Source organism: Hyperolius riggenbachi, chromosome 11, assembly GCF_040937935.1.
Source record: "Hyperolius riggenbachi isolate aHypRig1 chromosome 11, aHypRig1.pri, whole genome shotgun sequence".
Lineage (NCBI taxonomy): Eukaryota > Metazoa > Chordata > Amphibia > Anura > Hyperoliidae > Hyperolius > Hyperolius riggenbachi.
Window position 1 is genome coordinate 93,056,869 of NC_090656.1, and position 13,608 is coordinate 93,070,476.

Below are 13,608 nucleotides of genomic sequence, written 5' to 3' on the forward strand. Positions count from 1 at the left end.
ACGCACGGTATGAGTGCGCGGTCGGCAAGTGGTTAAATCCAATTGCTTATATTTTTCACTGAAGAGTGTCACTCACTAGGGACTATGGTGAGGGTGGGCAATAATTGCTTTACCATTCCCCAAAAAGTGGATAGGATTGGGCAGGCCCAGAATATGTGAAGAAGGGTACCTCTGTCTGCTTAGCACCTCCAACAGGCTGAAGGGGTACCAGGAAATATTTTGCTCAGCTTGTCAGGGGTATGGAAAAAAATAAAGACTTCCTTCGATCTTTTTATAAAAGATATAGGCCCATATGCAATTCACTTTTTCTCCTGAGTTTTCTCCTAGGTCATATTTTCATAACTGGCTTTTAAGTGACCAGTAAGTAAGAAAATACTCAAAATAAATTTGATAGTTCTTTTTCATCAACTTTGGGTACGTTTTCAATTGTTAAGTGTTAGATGATCTGAAACATTCAAATGTGATGAACAGGCAAGACATAAGAAGGAGGGGGGCAGATTGTTTACTTTTACACAGCACTGTATTTACATCAGGGGTATTACTGGGAGCAGTACGAGTACACTAGAGAGATAATTAGGGGAACGAGAGACTAGCGGTTTGTGCTTTGGCACCAAAGTGATTAGAAATGGCCCTGCAGGCTGTTGTACTAAGACATAGAAAGCACAATGTAACTATATAACAATCTCTTTTTGAGAAATCTCTGTGTAAAGTCAATTTCTATGGAGGTGGGAGAAGGAAAGGAGCAGGTGACCTCCGCTGACATTTTGCTTCAGTTTTGCTCTTCTACAAAGAAAAGTCAGTGGAAGTTAGAGGATCTATGTACAGATATATAATTCTCACTGGTTCCAACCTGGTCCATATGAGAAATGATCTTGGAAATAGGGATGAACAAGCAGGGCCAGTGTAAGCCACACAGGTGGCCCTGGGGCAAAAGTAACTTAGGGCCCCCTACCTCCCAAGCAAAGTCAGCCCCTGGGGCACCTGCACTGCTGGTCCCCCCAGGTGGTCTCCCGCTGACTGCTCCCTGTGGCCCCCACATGTTCCACAGCTGAGCTGCCTTGTAATAACTCACCTGTCCCGGCAGCTGCTCCGTTCCGATCTCCGCCTTCAGCCATGAAGGTGAGTTATTACAAGGCAGCTCAGCTATGGAACACGGGAGGCCACGGGGAGGAGTCAGCGGGAGATCACCTGGGGGGTCCGGTGGAGGGGGGGGGGGGGGCTGGAGTGGTCAGGGGCAATTGCCCCCTTTGCCTCAGGGTCAGATTTTCAATTACATTTTGTGAGCAAACCAGTGGCAACTTTCACACCACACAAAGGTCAGCTTATACTGTATGTGCTGCAGCAGATTCAAAATCCTGCCTGAATGCCTGGAATAAGAAATAATCGCCAACACTCCTGTGGCATATTATTGTACTACTGTCGTTGTAGTGCATCCCCATCTTTGAATTCCTAGAAAAGGGGACTGAGAGCATAGATAGGATGAGGCTGTATATGTAGTCTTTGGTAATACCGCAGTGGTCTGTGGTTTTCAGGCAGTGGGCAGATGGCGTTCATCTAAGAAGACTTAATTGGAGGGTGGGAGACTGGACACTGGGCACTGAAGCCTAAACGGGCAAAATAAAGAGTAGTATCAGTTAAGAGCAGATGAAGAGGGTAAAGGTGCCCATACACTGAGCCGATTAGCGGCCGAACGATCGATCGCAAATCGATTGACCGGCCGATCGATTTGCGGCCGATTTCAATCGATCTGTTGAGATTGCTTATCATTTTGCATTGGACCTAATGGAAATCTGATGGCAAAAAAATGCCATCAGATCGATTTTCAATAGATTTCATACTGAAATCTATTGGAAATCTGTTCCTAGTAAAAAAATGTTCCTAAACACATCAGATAGATCATAAATCTATCTGATATACTATCTGCTGCTAATCTAGCGAGTGTATGACCACCAGGGGCGTTTCTAGGGTCCTTGGAGATCGGGGGCACCTGTGGGCACCAGGCGGGGAGGCGCGCGCCGCGGCAAAAATGGGCATGGCCATGAGGTGAGTGGGCGTGGCCATGGGTGGGGCCAAATGTACATGAACTTAGCAGCAGTGTAAGCTGCAGATAATGGGCCTGCCCATCGAAATATTGGATGGAGCCCCCTGTCCTTTATTTAGATAATTTACAATCAGTATAGGCATAGATCAAAGATGTATACGCACATACAATTTTGATTGGTCAATCACTGACCCCCAATTTTACCACCCCCGTGCAGTAAGTGGGCCAACAGACAATGAATTTTATGAACAGAGCTAAAATTGGCTAATCAAAATTGTATGTGTGTACCAGGCTTTACAGCTAATACTGTACATACTGAAAGTAGCAGGGATCAGCATACAATATAGCTGGTTTACAATCAGTAAAGGCACAGAGTAACACCTTACACTGTACACACTGGAGGTAAATCAGCACACAGTGCAGGCACTAGAGAACAGCGTATACTGTACATACTGTAGGCAGCAGAATTCAGCACACTGCAGCTAGCGTGCCAAAAATATGAGGATCACGTTGTGCGGCGTGCTTATCGCACCGCACCGAAAAATGGGTGGGCCATGGACCAGAATATAGGTGTGGTAACGGGTGGAGACAAATTTACATGAACCTAGCAATGGTGAGACATTAGATTATGACAGTGGTGGCGAACCTTTTGGAGGCCGAGTGCCCAAACTGCAACCCAAAAGTCACTTATCTATCGCAAAGTTGCAACAGCAATTTAAACTAAATACTGTACAAACGTTTTAACTCATACATGAACATTATGGAAAATCCAAGTTGAACTGTGAAGATAAACAATTTCATCCATCCTACTCCTGAAAAATGTATTCAATTTTTTAGAACCTCCCAGTTTTATTTTCTGTTTTAAAAAGCTAAAAAAGTAGGTTTAATGCTATTGTCTCATATGATAAGGATTCAGCTTTTCCCATAGTCTCGCAGTTAGCAATCATGTGACCCCCAACAAGACAAATTCAGCAATCATGAGGCCCCCAACAAATCATGAGACCCCCAACAAGACAAATTCAGCAATCATGAGGCCTCCAACAAATCATGAGGCCCCCAACAAGACAAATTCAGCAATCATGAGGCCCCCAACAAATCATGAGGCCCCCAACAAGACAAATTCAGCAATCATGAGGCCCCCAACAAATCATGAGGCCCCCAACAAGACAAATTCAGAAATCTTTAAGCCCCCAACAAATCATAAGGCTCCCAACAAGACAAATTCAGCAGTCATGAGGCACATACATAGACAGCATTTCACATAAATAGGCAGAATGCCCCCTTAATATGGTAGCCCCCCAAGTTAGGTAGTGAGTGAAAGGGACCCCCAGGTTAGCTAGTGAGTGACAGGCGCCTCCAGTTAGGTAGTGAGTGACAGGAACCCCGATAGTGAGTGACAGGGAGCCCCTTTAGGTAGTGAGTGAGTGTCGGGGAGCCCCTTTAGGTAGTGAGTGAGTGCCAGGGAGCCCCTTTAGGCAGTGAGTGAGTGCCAGGGAGCCCCTTCAGGCAGTGAGTGAGTGCCAGGGAGCTCCTTCAGGCAGTGAGTGAGTGCCAGGGAGCCCCTTTAGGGAGTGAGTGAGTGCCAGGGAGCCCCTTTAGGGGGTGAGTGAGTGCCAGGGAGCCCCTTTAGGGAGTGAGTGCCAGGGAGCCCCTTTAGGCAGTGAGTAAGTGCCAGGGAGCCCCTTTAGGCAGTGAGTGAGTGCCAGGGAGCCCCTTTAGGCAGTGAGTGAGTGCCAGGCAGCCCCTTTAGGCACTGAGTGAGTGTCAGGGAGCCCCTTTAGGGAGTGAGTGCCAGGCAGCCCCTTTAGGCACTGAGTGAGTGTCAGGGAGCCCCTTTAGGGAGTGAGTGAGTGCCAGGGAGCCTCTTTAGGTAGTGAGTGAGTGCCAGGGAGCCCCTTTAGGCAGTGAGTGAGTGCCAGGGAGCCCCTTTAGGCAGTGAGTGAGTGCCAGGGAGCCCCTTTAGGCAGTGAGTGAGTGCCAGGGAGCCCCTTTAGGGGGTGAGTGGGTGACAGGGAGCCCCTTTAGGCAGTGAGTGGGTGACAGGGAGCCCCTTTAGGGAGTGAGTGAGTGACAGGAAGGCCCTTTAGGTAGTGAGTGAGTGACAGGGAGGCCCTTTAGGGAGTGAGTGAGTGCCAGGGAGCCCCTTTAGGGAGTGAGTGAGTGCCAGGGAGCCCCTTTAGGGAGTGAGTGAGTGCCAGGGAGGCCCTTTAGGTAGTGAGTGAGTGCCAGGGAGCCCCTTTAGGGAGTGAGTGAGTGACAGGGAGCCCCTTTAGGGAGTGAGTGAGTGACATGGAGCCCCTTTAGGGAGTGAGTGAGTGAGTGAGTGACAGGGAGCCCCTTTAGGGAGTGAGTGAGTGCCAGGGAGCCCCTTTAGGGAGTGAGTGCCAGGGAGCCCCTTTAGGGAGTGAGTGAGTGCCAGGGAGCCCCTTTAGGGAGTGAGTGAGTGAGTGCCAGGGAGCCCCTTTAGGGAGTAAGTGAGTGCCTGGGAGCCCCTTTAGGTAGTGAGTGCCAGGGAGCCCCTTTAGGCAGTGAGTGAGTGCCAGGGAGCCCCTTTAGGCAGTGAGTGAGCGCCAGGGAGCCCCTTTAGGCAGTGAGTGAGTGCCAGGCAGCCCCTTTAGGCAGTGAGTGAGTGCCAGGGAGCCCCTTTAGGGAGTGAGTGGGTGACAGGGAGCCCCTTTAGGCAGTGAGTGAGTGACAGGGAGCCCCTTTAGGGAGTGAGTGAGTGACAGGGAGGCCCTTTAGGGAGTGAGTGAGTGCCAGGGAGCCCCTTTAGGGAGTAAGTGCCAGGGAGCCCCTTTAGGGAGTGAGTGAGTGCCAGGGAGCCCCTTTAGGGAGTGAGTGAGTGCCAGGGAGCCCCTTTAGGAAGTGAGTGAGTGCCAGGGAGGCCCTTTAGGGAGTGAGTGAGTGCCAGGGAGCCCCTTTAGGGAGTGAGTGAGTGAGTGAGTGAGTGAGTGAGTGAGTGAGAGAGAGAGTGAGTGACAGGGAGCCCCTTTAGGGAGTGAGTGGGTGACAGGGAGCCCCTTTAGGCAGTGAGTGAGTGACAGGGAGCCCCTTTAGGGAGTGAGTGAGTGACAGGGAGGCCCTTTAGGTAGTGAGTGAGTGACAGGGAGGCCCTTTAGGGAGTGAGTGAGTGAGTGACAGGGAGGCCCTTTAGGTAGTGAGTGAGTGCCAGGGAGCCCCTTTAGGCAGTGAGTGAGTGACAGGGAGCCCCTTTAGGGAGTGAGTGCCAGGGAGCCCCTTTAGGTAGTGAGTGAGTGACAGGGAGCCCCTTTAGGAAGTCAGTGAGTGCCAGGGAGCCCCTTTAGGAAGTGAGTGAGTGCCAGGGAGCCCCTTTAGGAATTGAGTGAGTGACAGGGAGCCCCTTTAGGGAGGGAGTGAGTGAGTGCCAGGGAGGCCCTTTAGGTAGTGAGTGAGTGCCAGGGAGCCCCTTTAGGGTCTGAGTGAGTGAGTGCCAGGGAGCCCCTTTAGGGAGTGAGTGAGTGCCAGGGAGGCCCTTTAGGTAGTGAGTGAGTGACAGGGAGCCCCTTTAGGTAGTGAGTGAGTGCCAGGGAGCCCCTTTAGGCAGTGAGTGAATGACAGGGAGCCCCTTTAGGGAGTGAGTGAGTGCCAGGGAGCCCCTTTAGGTAGTGAGTGAGTGACAGGGAGCCCCTTTAGGAAGTGAGTGAGTGCCAGGGAGCCCCTTTAGGCAGTGAGTGAGTGCCAGGGAGCCCCTTTAGGATGTGAGTGAGTGACAGGGAGCCCCTTTAGGTAGGGAGTGAGTGCCAGGGAGCCCCTTTAGGTAGTGAGTGAGTGACAGGGAGCCCCTTTAGAGAGTGAGTGAGTGCCAGGGAGCCCCTTTAGGTAGTGAGTGAGTGACAGGGAGCCCCTTTGGGAAGTGAGTGAGTGCCAGGGAGCCCCTTTAGGAAATGAGTGAGTGACAGGGAGCCCCTTTAGTGAGGGAGTGAGTGAGTGCCAGGGAGGCCCTTTAGGCAGTGAGTGAGTGCCAGGGAGCCCCTTTAGGGAGGGAGTGAGTGAGTGCCAGGGAGGCCCTTTAGGTAGTGAGTGAGTGCCAGGGAGCCCCTTTAGGGAGTGAGTGAGTGCCAGGGAGCCCCTTTAGGGAGTGAGTGAGTGCCAGGGAGGCCCTTTAGGTAGTGAGTGAGTGCCAGGGAGCCCCTTTAGGGAGTGAGTGACAGGGAAGGCCGGGCCCCCCTCTAGCCGCCGCTTCCCCTACCTTGCAGCAGACCTCATGATCAGCGGCGACCCGACCAGTACCAGTGGACACTGGACGCACCCGCTCGATATGCGGAAGTGATGTCACTTCCGGATATCAGTGCGGGCGCTGGGTCCTAGCGCCCGCACGATTGGTCGCCGGCTCGCCGCCTGATGCTGAGGTCTGACTGAGTGTGACGCGGCGGTGGTGGCGGCTGCGCTGACAGAGGGGGTGAGCGGCGGGCGGAGATCCGTGGCACCCCAGGACAGATTGGGGGCACGTGCCCCCCCAAAATAGGGCTAGCGACGCCCCTGATGGCCACCCTGAGAGTAGGGTTAGGCTTAGATAAGAAAAGTTGATGTAAGTGGTTAGGATCAGTTTGGATAAGGCGTCAGGAAGAGATGATTAAGCATCAGGAAGGGAAGTCCTGGCTGATTCTAGATAAAATGATGTTCATTTGTTGTCAAAATTGGTAAATATTGTTAGATTTATAACTTCTAAATTCTAAATAAGGCTTTCTTAATCTATGTTATGGTGCTCATACATGGTACAATCAATTGTTTGATTTTCCAGTTTATTCAACCAAAACGATCAAATTGAAGGAAAGTAAAAAAAAATATATATTTTTTTTTTCCGATCAAGAAAAATGATTATCCCATTTTTTTAAAATAAAAATCTGATCAGACATGTTGGAAAAATCTTTATATTCGATCTAACTGAATAATCATATGAAATTATCTAAAAAAATGAAAAACTTGTACTATGCATGGGTACCTTACCTGTTGATAACCTCTGGTAATTACCGGTAAAGGCTGCTGAATGTATACAATAGAGGTGTCAGATTTTGAGGATTTACTGTTGTTACATAACATTAGATAAGGGACCTGTCAACGTGTGTATAGATGTTTTTCTTACTTGCCTGGCCTTAGGCTTTAAGGTTATTGTCAGAAAGAGAGTTTTTATCAAGGGGTAGAGGTTAAGGTTAGATGTCAGGAAAGGGATGTTTCATTAGGAATGAGAGATTAAGGTTACACATTAGACAGGGGATAGGTTTAGGTGCACAACAGGAGGGATAAGTGTCAAAACAACGGACGGAAACTGTGTTGCATAGCCAGGTTAGGAACTCAGCAGCAATCCCTGGCACTGACATCCAGTCCACCTACACCAAATTCACGCATACATGCATGATCGCTATTGGACCAGCAGGTAGTCCAAGGGAAAAAAATTAATCCAGACACCCTCCTACCAAAAAGTGGCATTAGTGGCCCTTTGTTGCAGCTCCTGGGCTCCTGAGCCGCCTGATGACCCTCCTTCCCAATATCCTCATGACTTAACGGTGATCCCTGGGGCCCCGGCAGAGTCTTTAGCAGTGTAGCATCTCAACTACCTGCCAGCCCAAGTGAGACACTACTCTGCCAAAGACTCTGCAGAGGCCCCGGGGAGCAACAATTAGTGAATTCTAAAATCCCCATAAAAGCGATTATGCAATGTTGCTTTATGTGAGTGTTCTCACATGAGGGGTGAGCTTTCTTTCCGAGCACAAACGTGGGTCCTGCACCATTTCCTGAGTGTTTGCCCTTCAATATAAGGTATAGGGACAAAAGCGCTTAGAAAAGCGCTTAACAAAGCACAAATCGCTCTGAAAGCGCAGAGAAAAGCGCTCACAAAAAGCGATTGCGCTGATGTTTTTTAATGTGAACTAGGCCTTAAAATGGTGGGAGACACCTTGGGGTTCCCTACAGGCTATGGGGCCTGGGGGGGTTGTCCACTTTGTCTCTATGGTAGCGCCGGCCCTGGGTAGCACTAAAGCTTTGTCTGAGTATTGTGTTGGAGCTTTGAGGTATAGAGAAAACATCTGCCTTCGAAACAGAAAAACTAGAGATCTGCTTTAAATATCTGTTTCTTTGCTAAGCATAAAAGCTTCAGAATCTGAGCTCTAACCTCCTTCTTGATGAAAACTTTTGTGTTTAGTTGAGTTTATTTGTCCCCTTTTGCCCCTGTTGCTCCCAGGCAGCAAATGATGGTGATTATTTTACACTTTACATGCAGACTGGTGCAATGCATGCATTATGTAATATTAAAATTAATAACTGCCACATTGCAGAAGGGGTGACCTACCCACATCGGCAAATCCTCTTAACCTTTGTACCAACTTTACAGGCAGGGCTCGGCGAGAAACATATGTATAATTTTTATTAATTATCTTCAAGGCGGCAGAGTTCCGGTAATCTTTCCGGTTCAGCAGCCTTTCATCAGAATGTACGTGTCGGAAAGAAAATGAGGTGTTTGGAGTACAGCAAGTGACACGTTATGGAACCTGCATCATTACCCTGTGCGACACATCCAGGATAGGGCCAGGATGGAAATACCAGAGGTCTTCTTCGCAGCGCCGTGAACCGTGAAATGCGGCCGCGGCTGTAAAAAGGATCTCTGCTAGGAAACAGGGATCGGCCGCTAACTTGTGGATAGTGTTTAGCTTTTAATAGGTTTGATTATTCAGCTATGATGACCTCTTTATTAGGACGGAATGTTTCATTTTCTGGTGCTTTACACATATTTAATGTCTTTCTGCTAGGCTGGCATGATCCTGAGTAAAGCAATGCCACGGATCTGCCTGGCCGTCGGGCAGCCTGTTATGATGAGCACTAAAGAAGGTACCACGGTGGAAGGGTACAGCCTGACGCTACAGAAGAGGTAAGGCTGCACAACCTGCCAGCATTATGACACATGTTCCAACACATGCAATAAAGGGAAATGTCATGTAGGCCTTATTCACACTCGGGTGCTTTCTGGTGGCGTTTTGCGATCATCAAAGTGTATGTATCATGTATCACATGTAATTCTATGGGATGTCGTTCACTGCTGCAATTGCGGCACGATTGCAATTTCCGCTGATTGAAAATGCTCTGCATGAAGCATTTTATAGGCGATTACGATTCGGTTCTCGTCCACTGGAATGAGAATCGCTACAGCGCAATTGTGGCAAAATCGGCAAACATCTCAATGCAAGATTTCAATCACTAGGCAATTTGGAACGCGTTATGTAATTTCCAAGTGTAAACGGGGCCTTAAAGTTGTCATATAAAATAGATCCGCGCTGCACAAGCTTTTTTTCGTAATCTAATGTTGAGTAATTTTTTTTTTCATTTCAGTTTGCAGTTAGCTAAGAATTTTTAAAACTGATAGTACACTCAACTCACAGTTCTTTGCATCTTTGGCAGCGGTACTTTGTTTGGGGTACCGTTTGTCATTAACTCCCACCTTGTTGCACAAGAAATTAGCATCACAGAACCTTCTAATCATTAGCCCTAATGTGCTGCAAACTTTATCATGTCTAGCTCTTGGGGTAGGGGGGGGGGGGGGGGGGTGTGGAATGTATGCAAGCAGAATAACATGCTTAACATCTGACTGAATGTAATGTTTTGCATGCATACTCTACTATTGCGTAGCAATTCTACTTAATGCAGTTTAGAAGCACTGCACTGTGGAATGACTGTGTTTTATGCACATATAAAAACAAATTGAACAAGTTAAAATAACGCTAACGTTGGTTTGCCTTCTTAAAGCAGAAGAAATTTACAATAATTCAGCTTTAAGTGAGCATCTGTGGTTACCCACAATGCACTGCTACTGAATATGCAAATTATCTCTTTATGCCCCTGAAAGCCAGGCTAGCATCCAGAACCGCTGGTGTCTAGCAAATCTATAGCTTTAAACTTTACACAGCCACATCAAACCCACAGGCAGAGAGCTTGTTTTGGACTTTTGGTCCTCATCAGTGCATGGCAGGGATTGATATGGCTCTATGGGAATCCATGTGATGCACTGATGAGGACGAAAAGTCCGAAACAAGCTGTCTGCATGTGGGGTTGATGTGGCTCTATAGCTATAGGCTTGTTAGACACCAGCAGTTCTGGGTGCTAAGCTGGCTTTCAGGGGCATAAAGAGATAATTTGCATATTCAGTAGTGGTGCATTGTGGGCAAACAAAGCATTACTTTTAGTAGGAGGGCTTTTTGGTCTCTTTTAAACTCCTATACTCTCCTTGTGGTTGGGTCACTCCGAGCTGCTTGGTTACGAAGTTAAAATAAGAATTCCCATTAACCCTTGCATTGTATGAATATGAACTGAATGGACTGTGTTTTTATAAATGCAAAGTTATTTAAAGTGAACCTAAAGGCATAAAAAAAAATGGGATGAACTCACCTGGGGCTTCCCTCAGCCCCCTGCAGCCGATCGGTGCCCTCGCAGCTCCGCTCCGATGCCTCTGGACCCGCCGGCGACGACTTCCGGTTTCGCCGTCACCGGCCGACAGGCATGGGAACGCGAGTGATTGTTCGCGTTCCCAGCCTGTATATCGCCCCCTATGCTGCTATTGCGGCCAGGAGCCGCAATAGCAGCATAGGGGGCGATATACAGGCTGGGAACGCGAGGGCACCGATCGGCTGCAGGGGGCTGAGGGAAGCCCCAGGTGAGTTCATCTCATTTTTTTTTTGACTTAAGGTTATCTTTAAGCAATACCAGCAAAACAAACTTCTTAATGGGTGCTTGAATTGAGAAAAAAAAAGTTAGATACCTCAGTACAGTGAAGCCCGTGAATAATCCAGAGGTTAGCCGAAACTTCATACGCCCCTCCGTTCCTGCGCTTGTGCATGGCTTTTTTCTCCAAGCATGAGAGACTCCATGCTACTGCACAGGCGCAAACTCTACTGGCGCCTGCGCTGTGCAGCCCCACTCATAGACCAAAGGAAATGCAGCTGTGGTGAAGACGAGGGTCCCGGTCAGCAGCAGAGGGGTCATGGAGAATCAGAAAAACATTTGGAGCATCTAGGGGCTTCCCACTACCGGCCTTTTTTTTTTTTTCTTAGTTCATATTTGCTTTAATATAATCTACTAAGGCATAGGATTGCGCTTTGCGTTTCTTCTGGTTAGTATGTTGGTACAGCTGTGAATTTTGATTGGCATCACGGCTGTAATGTAAAGAAACTGTGGACTGCCGCATCTCTCTGAACATCAGAATAAGCATCCAAGAGTACGTTCACTGGCCCTTGTGAGGTGTATTACTAATTAAAGGGGAACTGAAGAGAGAGGTATATGGAGGCTGCCATGTTTATTTCCTTTTAAGTAATACCAGTTGCTAGGCCCTCCTGCTGATCCTCTGCCTCTAATACTATTAGCCATAGCCCCTGAACAAGCATGCAGTAGATCAGGTGTTTCAGACTTTAAACTCAGATCTGACAAGACTAGCTGCATGCTTGTTTCTGGTGTTATTCAGATACTACTGCAGAGAAATAGACCAGCAGGGCTGCCAGGCAACTGGTATTGATTAAAAGGAAATAAATATGGCAGCCTCCGTATACCTCTTACTTCAGTTCCCCTTTAAGTGGAATTCTTGAGAAAGTGATCCCTAGTAGGGGAGATCAAAGAGATGCAAATACTTTATGCACATTTTTATGCAAATATATGCAGCTTTACAATGGACTAATCAATTTAAACCTAGGTTTATATTGATTGGTCCATTTTGAAACTGCATACATTTGCATAAAAATTGGCATCAACACAGAAATATTTGCATCTCATTGATCATCCCTGATCCCAAAATGTTGGAATGAATTTTGATTCGGAACAAGCTAGTTGGAATGTTTAGAACTGGGCGTACTAACTGGAATGTTCATTCACCAGAGCGTAAACACAGGACTTGCAGCATTTTGTGAGCATTTGAGCTCCAATACATAGTATATAAGTTGGCAAAAGGAGAAGGGAAGAAAAAATAGTTGGCACTGCAGCTTAGGGACAGCTGCCGCTGGAAGAACATAGGCAGGATGCACACCCCCTCTCTTCTCCTGCTATGGTGCAGGCTGCGTGCTCAGATATATGAAGAGCAGATATTGAAGGAATGGAGAGACAGGAGGTCAATCGGCACTGCAGGTGCTTTATTCCAAAAGCAGGCACAGGTACAGTACAAAAATAGTAAAGATAAAATAGTTCACATACCATAAGGTGGAGTGGGGTGATGCGGTGTGTGCTGGGGGAAGGTGCCTGACGGCCGTTTCGCGCTACAATGCGCTTCAAGGGAGGCAAATTTGCGGGGCTCCCTCTTGCTGAGCTTGAATGCATTAACAGCTCGGCGTTCGGCGTGTCCGCTATGGGCGGCACCAAACGGCGTGGACACGCCGAACGCCGAGCTGTTAATGTATTTAAGCTCAGCAAGAGGGAGCTATTTTGTGAACTATTTTATCTTTACGATTTTTGTACTGTACCTGTGCCTGCTTTTGGAATAGTATATAAGTTACCTTAATCGCTGGAAAACACAGCACAAATTGCCAACAAAACGCCTACACAAAGCACTACCGCTTGCAATAGTGATTTGTGATTTCTAGTTTCCCCCTTGCCTATAGCTAGGTACAGCCACATTGGCTTTTTTCAGATAATTAATGTTGCATTCCTAACAGCAGAAGTTCTCATACTGTTCCTCATTCCCTCCACTCATTATGAGATACATGCAGAGAGCAGAGTGCACATGCCTGTATGGAGATGACTGTTACTTATGAACAACCATTTCAAAGAAACAAAAAAAATGTAAATCTATATATGTGACTTACCACTATTGAGTACATATCTGTGATCTGCAGTCTTGCCATGAAGTTTGAATGAAAAGGATAGAGGTAGATTACAGATGGTGGTGATCACTGTTTGTCACAGATTTTTGCAGTATAAAGCCAAGCTGAAAACACTGAGAATCGTTTAAAGTTGGGTAAAACTCCAAAACATTAAATAAAAATGTATATTTGTTTTTGTGCACAGGTAATATTGTTTGTTTACAAATTACAATTTCCCAAAGTCCAGTTTATCTGCTCTGAAAGCTGCCATTGCATTTTATTGCATAGCTGCTATATTTATATATTATATTTATATATTATAATGTATCCAGTGATCACTTCTCAGCTCTCTCTGGTTCTACAATGCGTGCAGTCAGTTTCAGCAGGTTGCTGGCTGTATACTAATTATAGCAACATTGGAATGTATACAAGAGATAATGTAAACCTCTTGTGATGTGGCCAGAAGCTTAAAGAGCTTTCCACTGAAGAAGAAAGTGCTGTGTTTTTTTTTTGTGGTAGTAGATTTTATGCTGTAAATAATCTATTAGAACAAAGAGAAAATGCTGAGTTTTATACCACTTTAACAGAAGTGGAATTACCCTTTAAAGAGAACCCGAGGTAGGTTTTAAGAATGCCATTAGGACACAGAGGCTGGTTCTGCATACAATGACCAGCCTCTGCTACTATAATTAAAAACAATGGTGCATGAGCCAGCCTGGGGCCCCGGGAACTCTCACTGCCCGGGGCCCCAGAACCAGCATCTAACACCATATGTGAGCG

General features: G+C 47.3%; 1 protein-coding gene and 1 long non-coding RNA gene across 8 annotated transcripts in view; one reads left to right on the forward strand and one right to left on the reverse strand.

Annotated features, from left to right (window-relative positions):
• The window catches only part of DCDC1 (doublecortin domain containing 1), a 751,262-nt gene that overhangs the window by 529,587 nt on the left and 208,067 nt on the right, over window positions 1–13,608 (forward strand). For all 6 annotated transcript variants that reach the window (XM_068260478.1, XM_068260480.1, XM_068260479.1 and 3 more), the window contains one exon: window positions 8,806–8,924. In XM_068260478.1, the coding sequence (XP_068116579.1) occupies window positions 8,806–8,924 (119 nt within the window). The remainder of the gene's footprint in view (window positions 1–8,805; window positions 8,925–13,608) is intronic.
• The window catches only part of LOC137538369 (uncharacterized), an 83,358-nt gene that overhangs the window by 36,973 nt on the left and 32,777 nt on the right, over window positions 1–13,608 (reverse strand). The window lies entirely within an intron of this gene.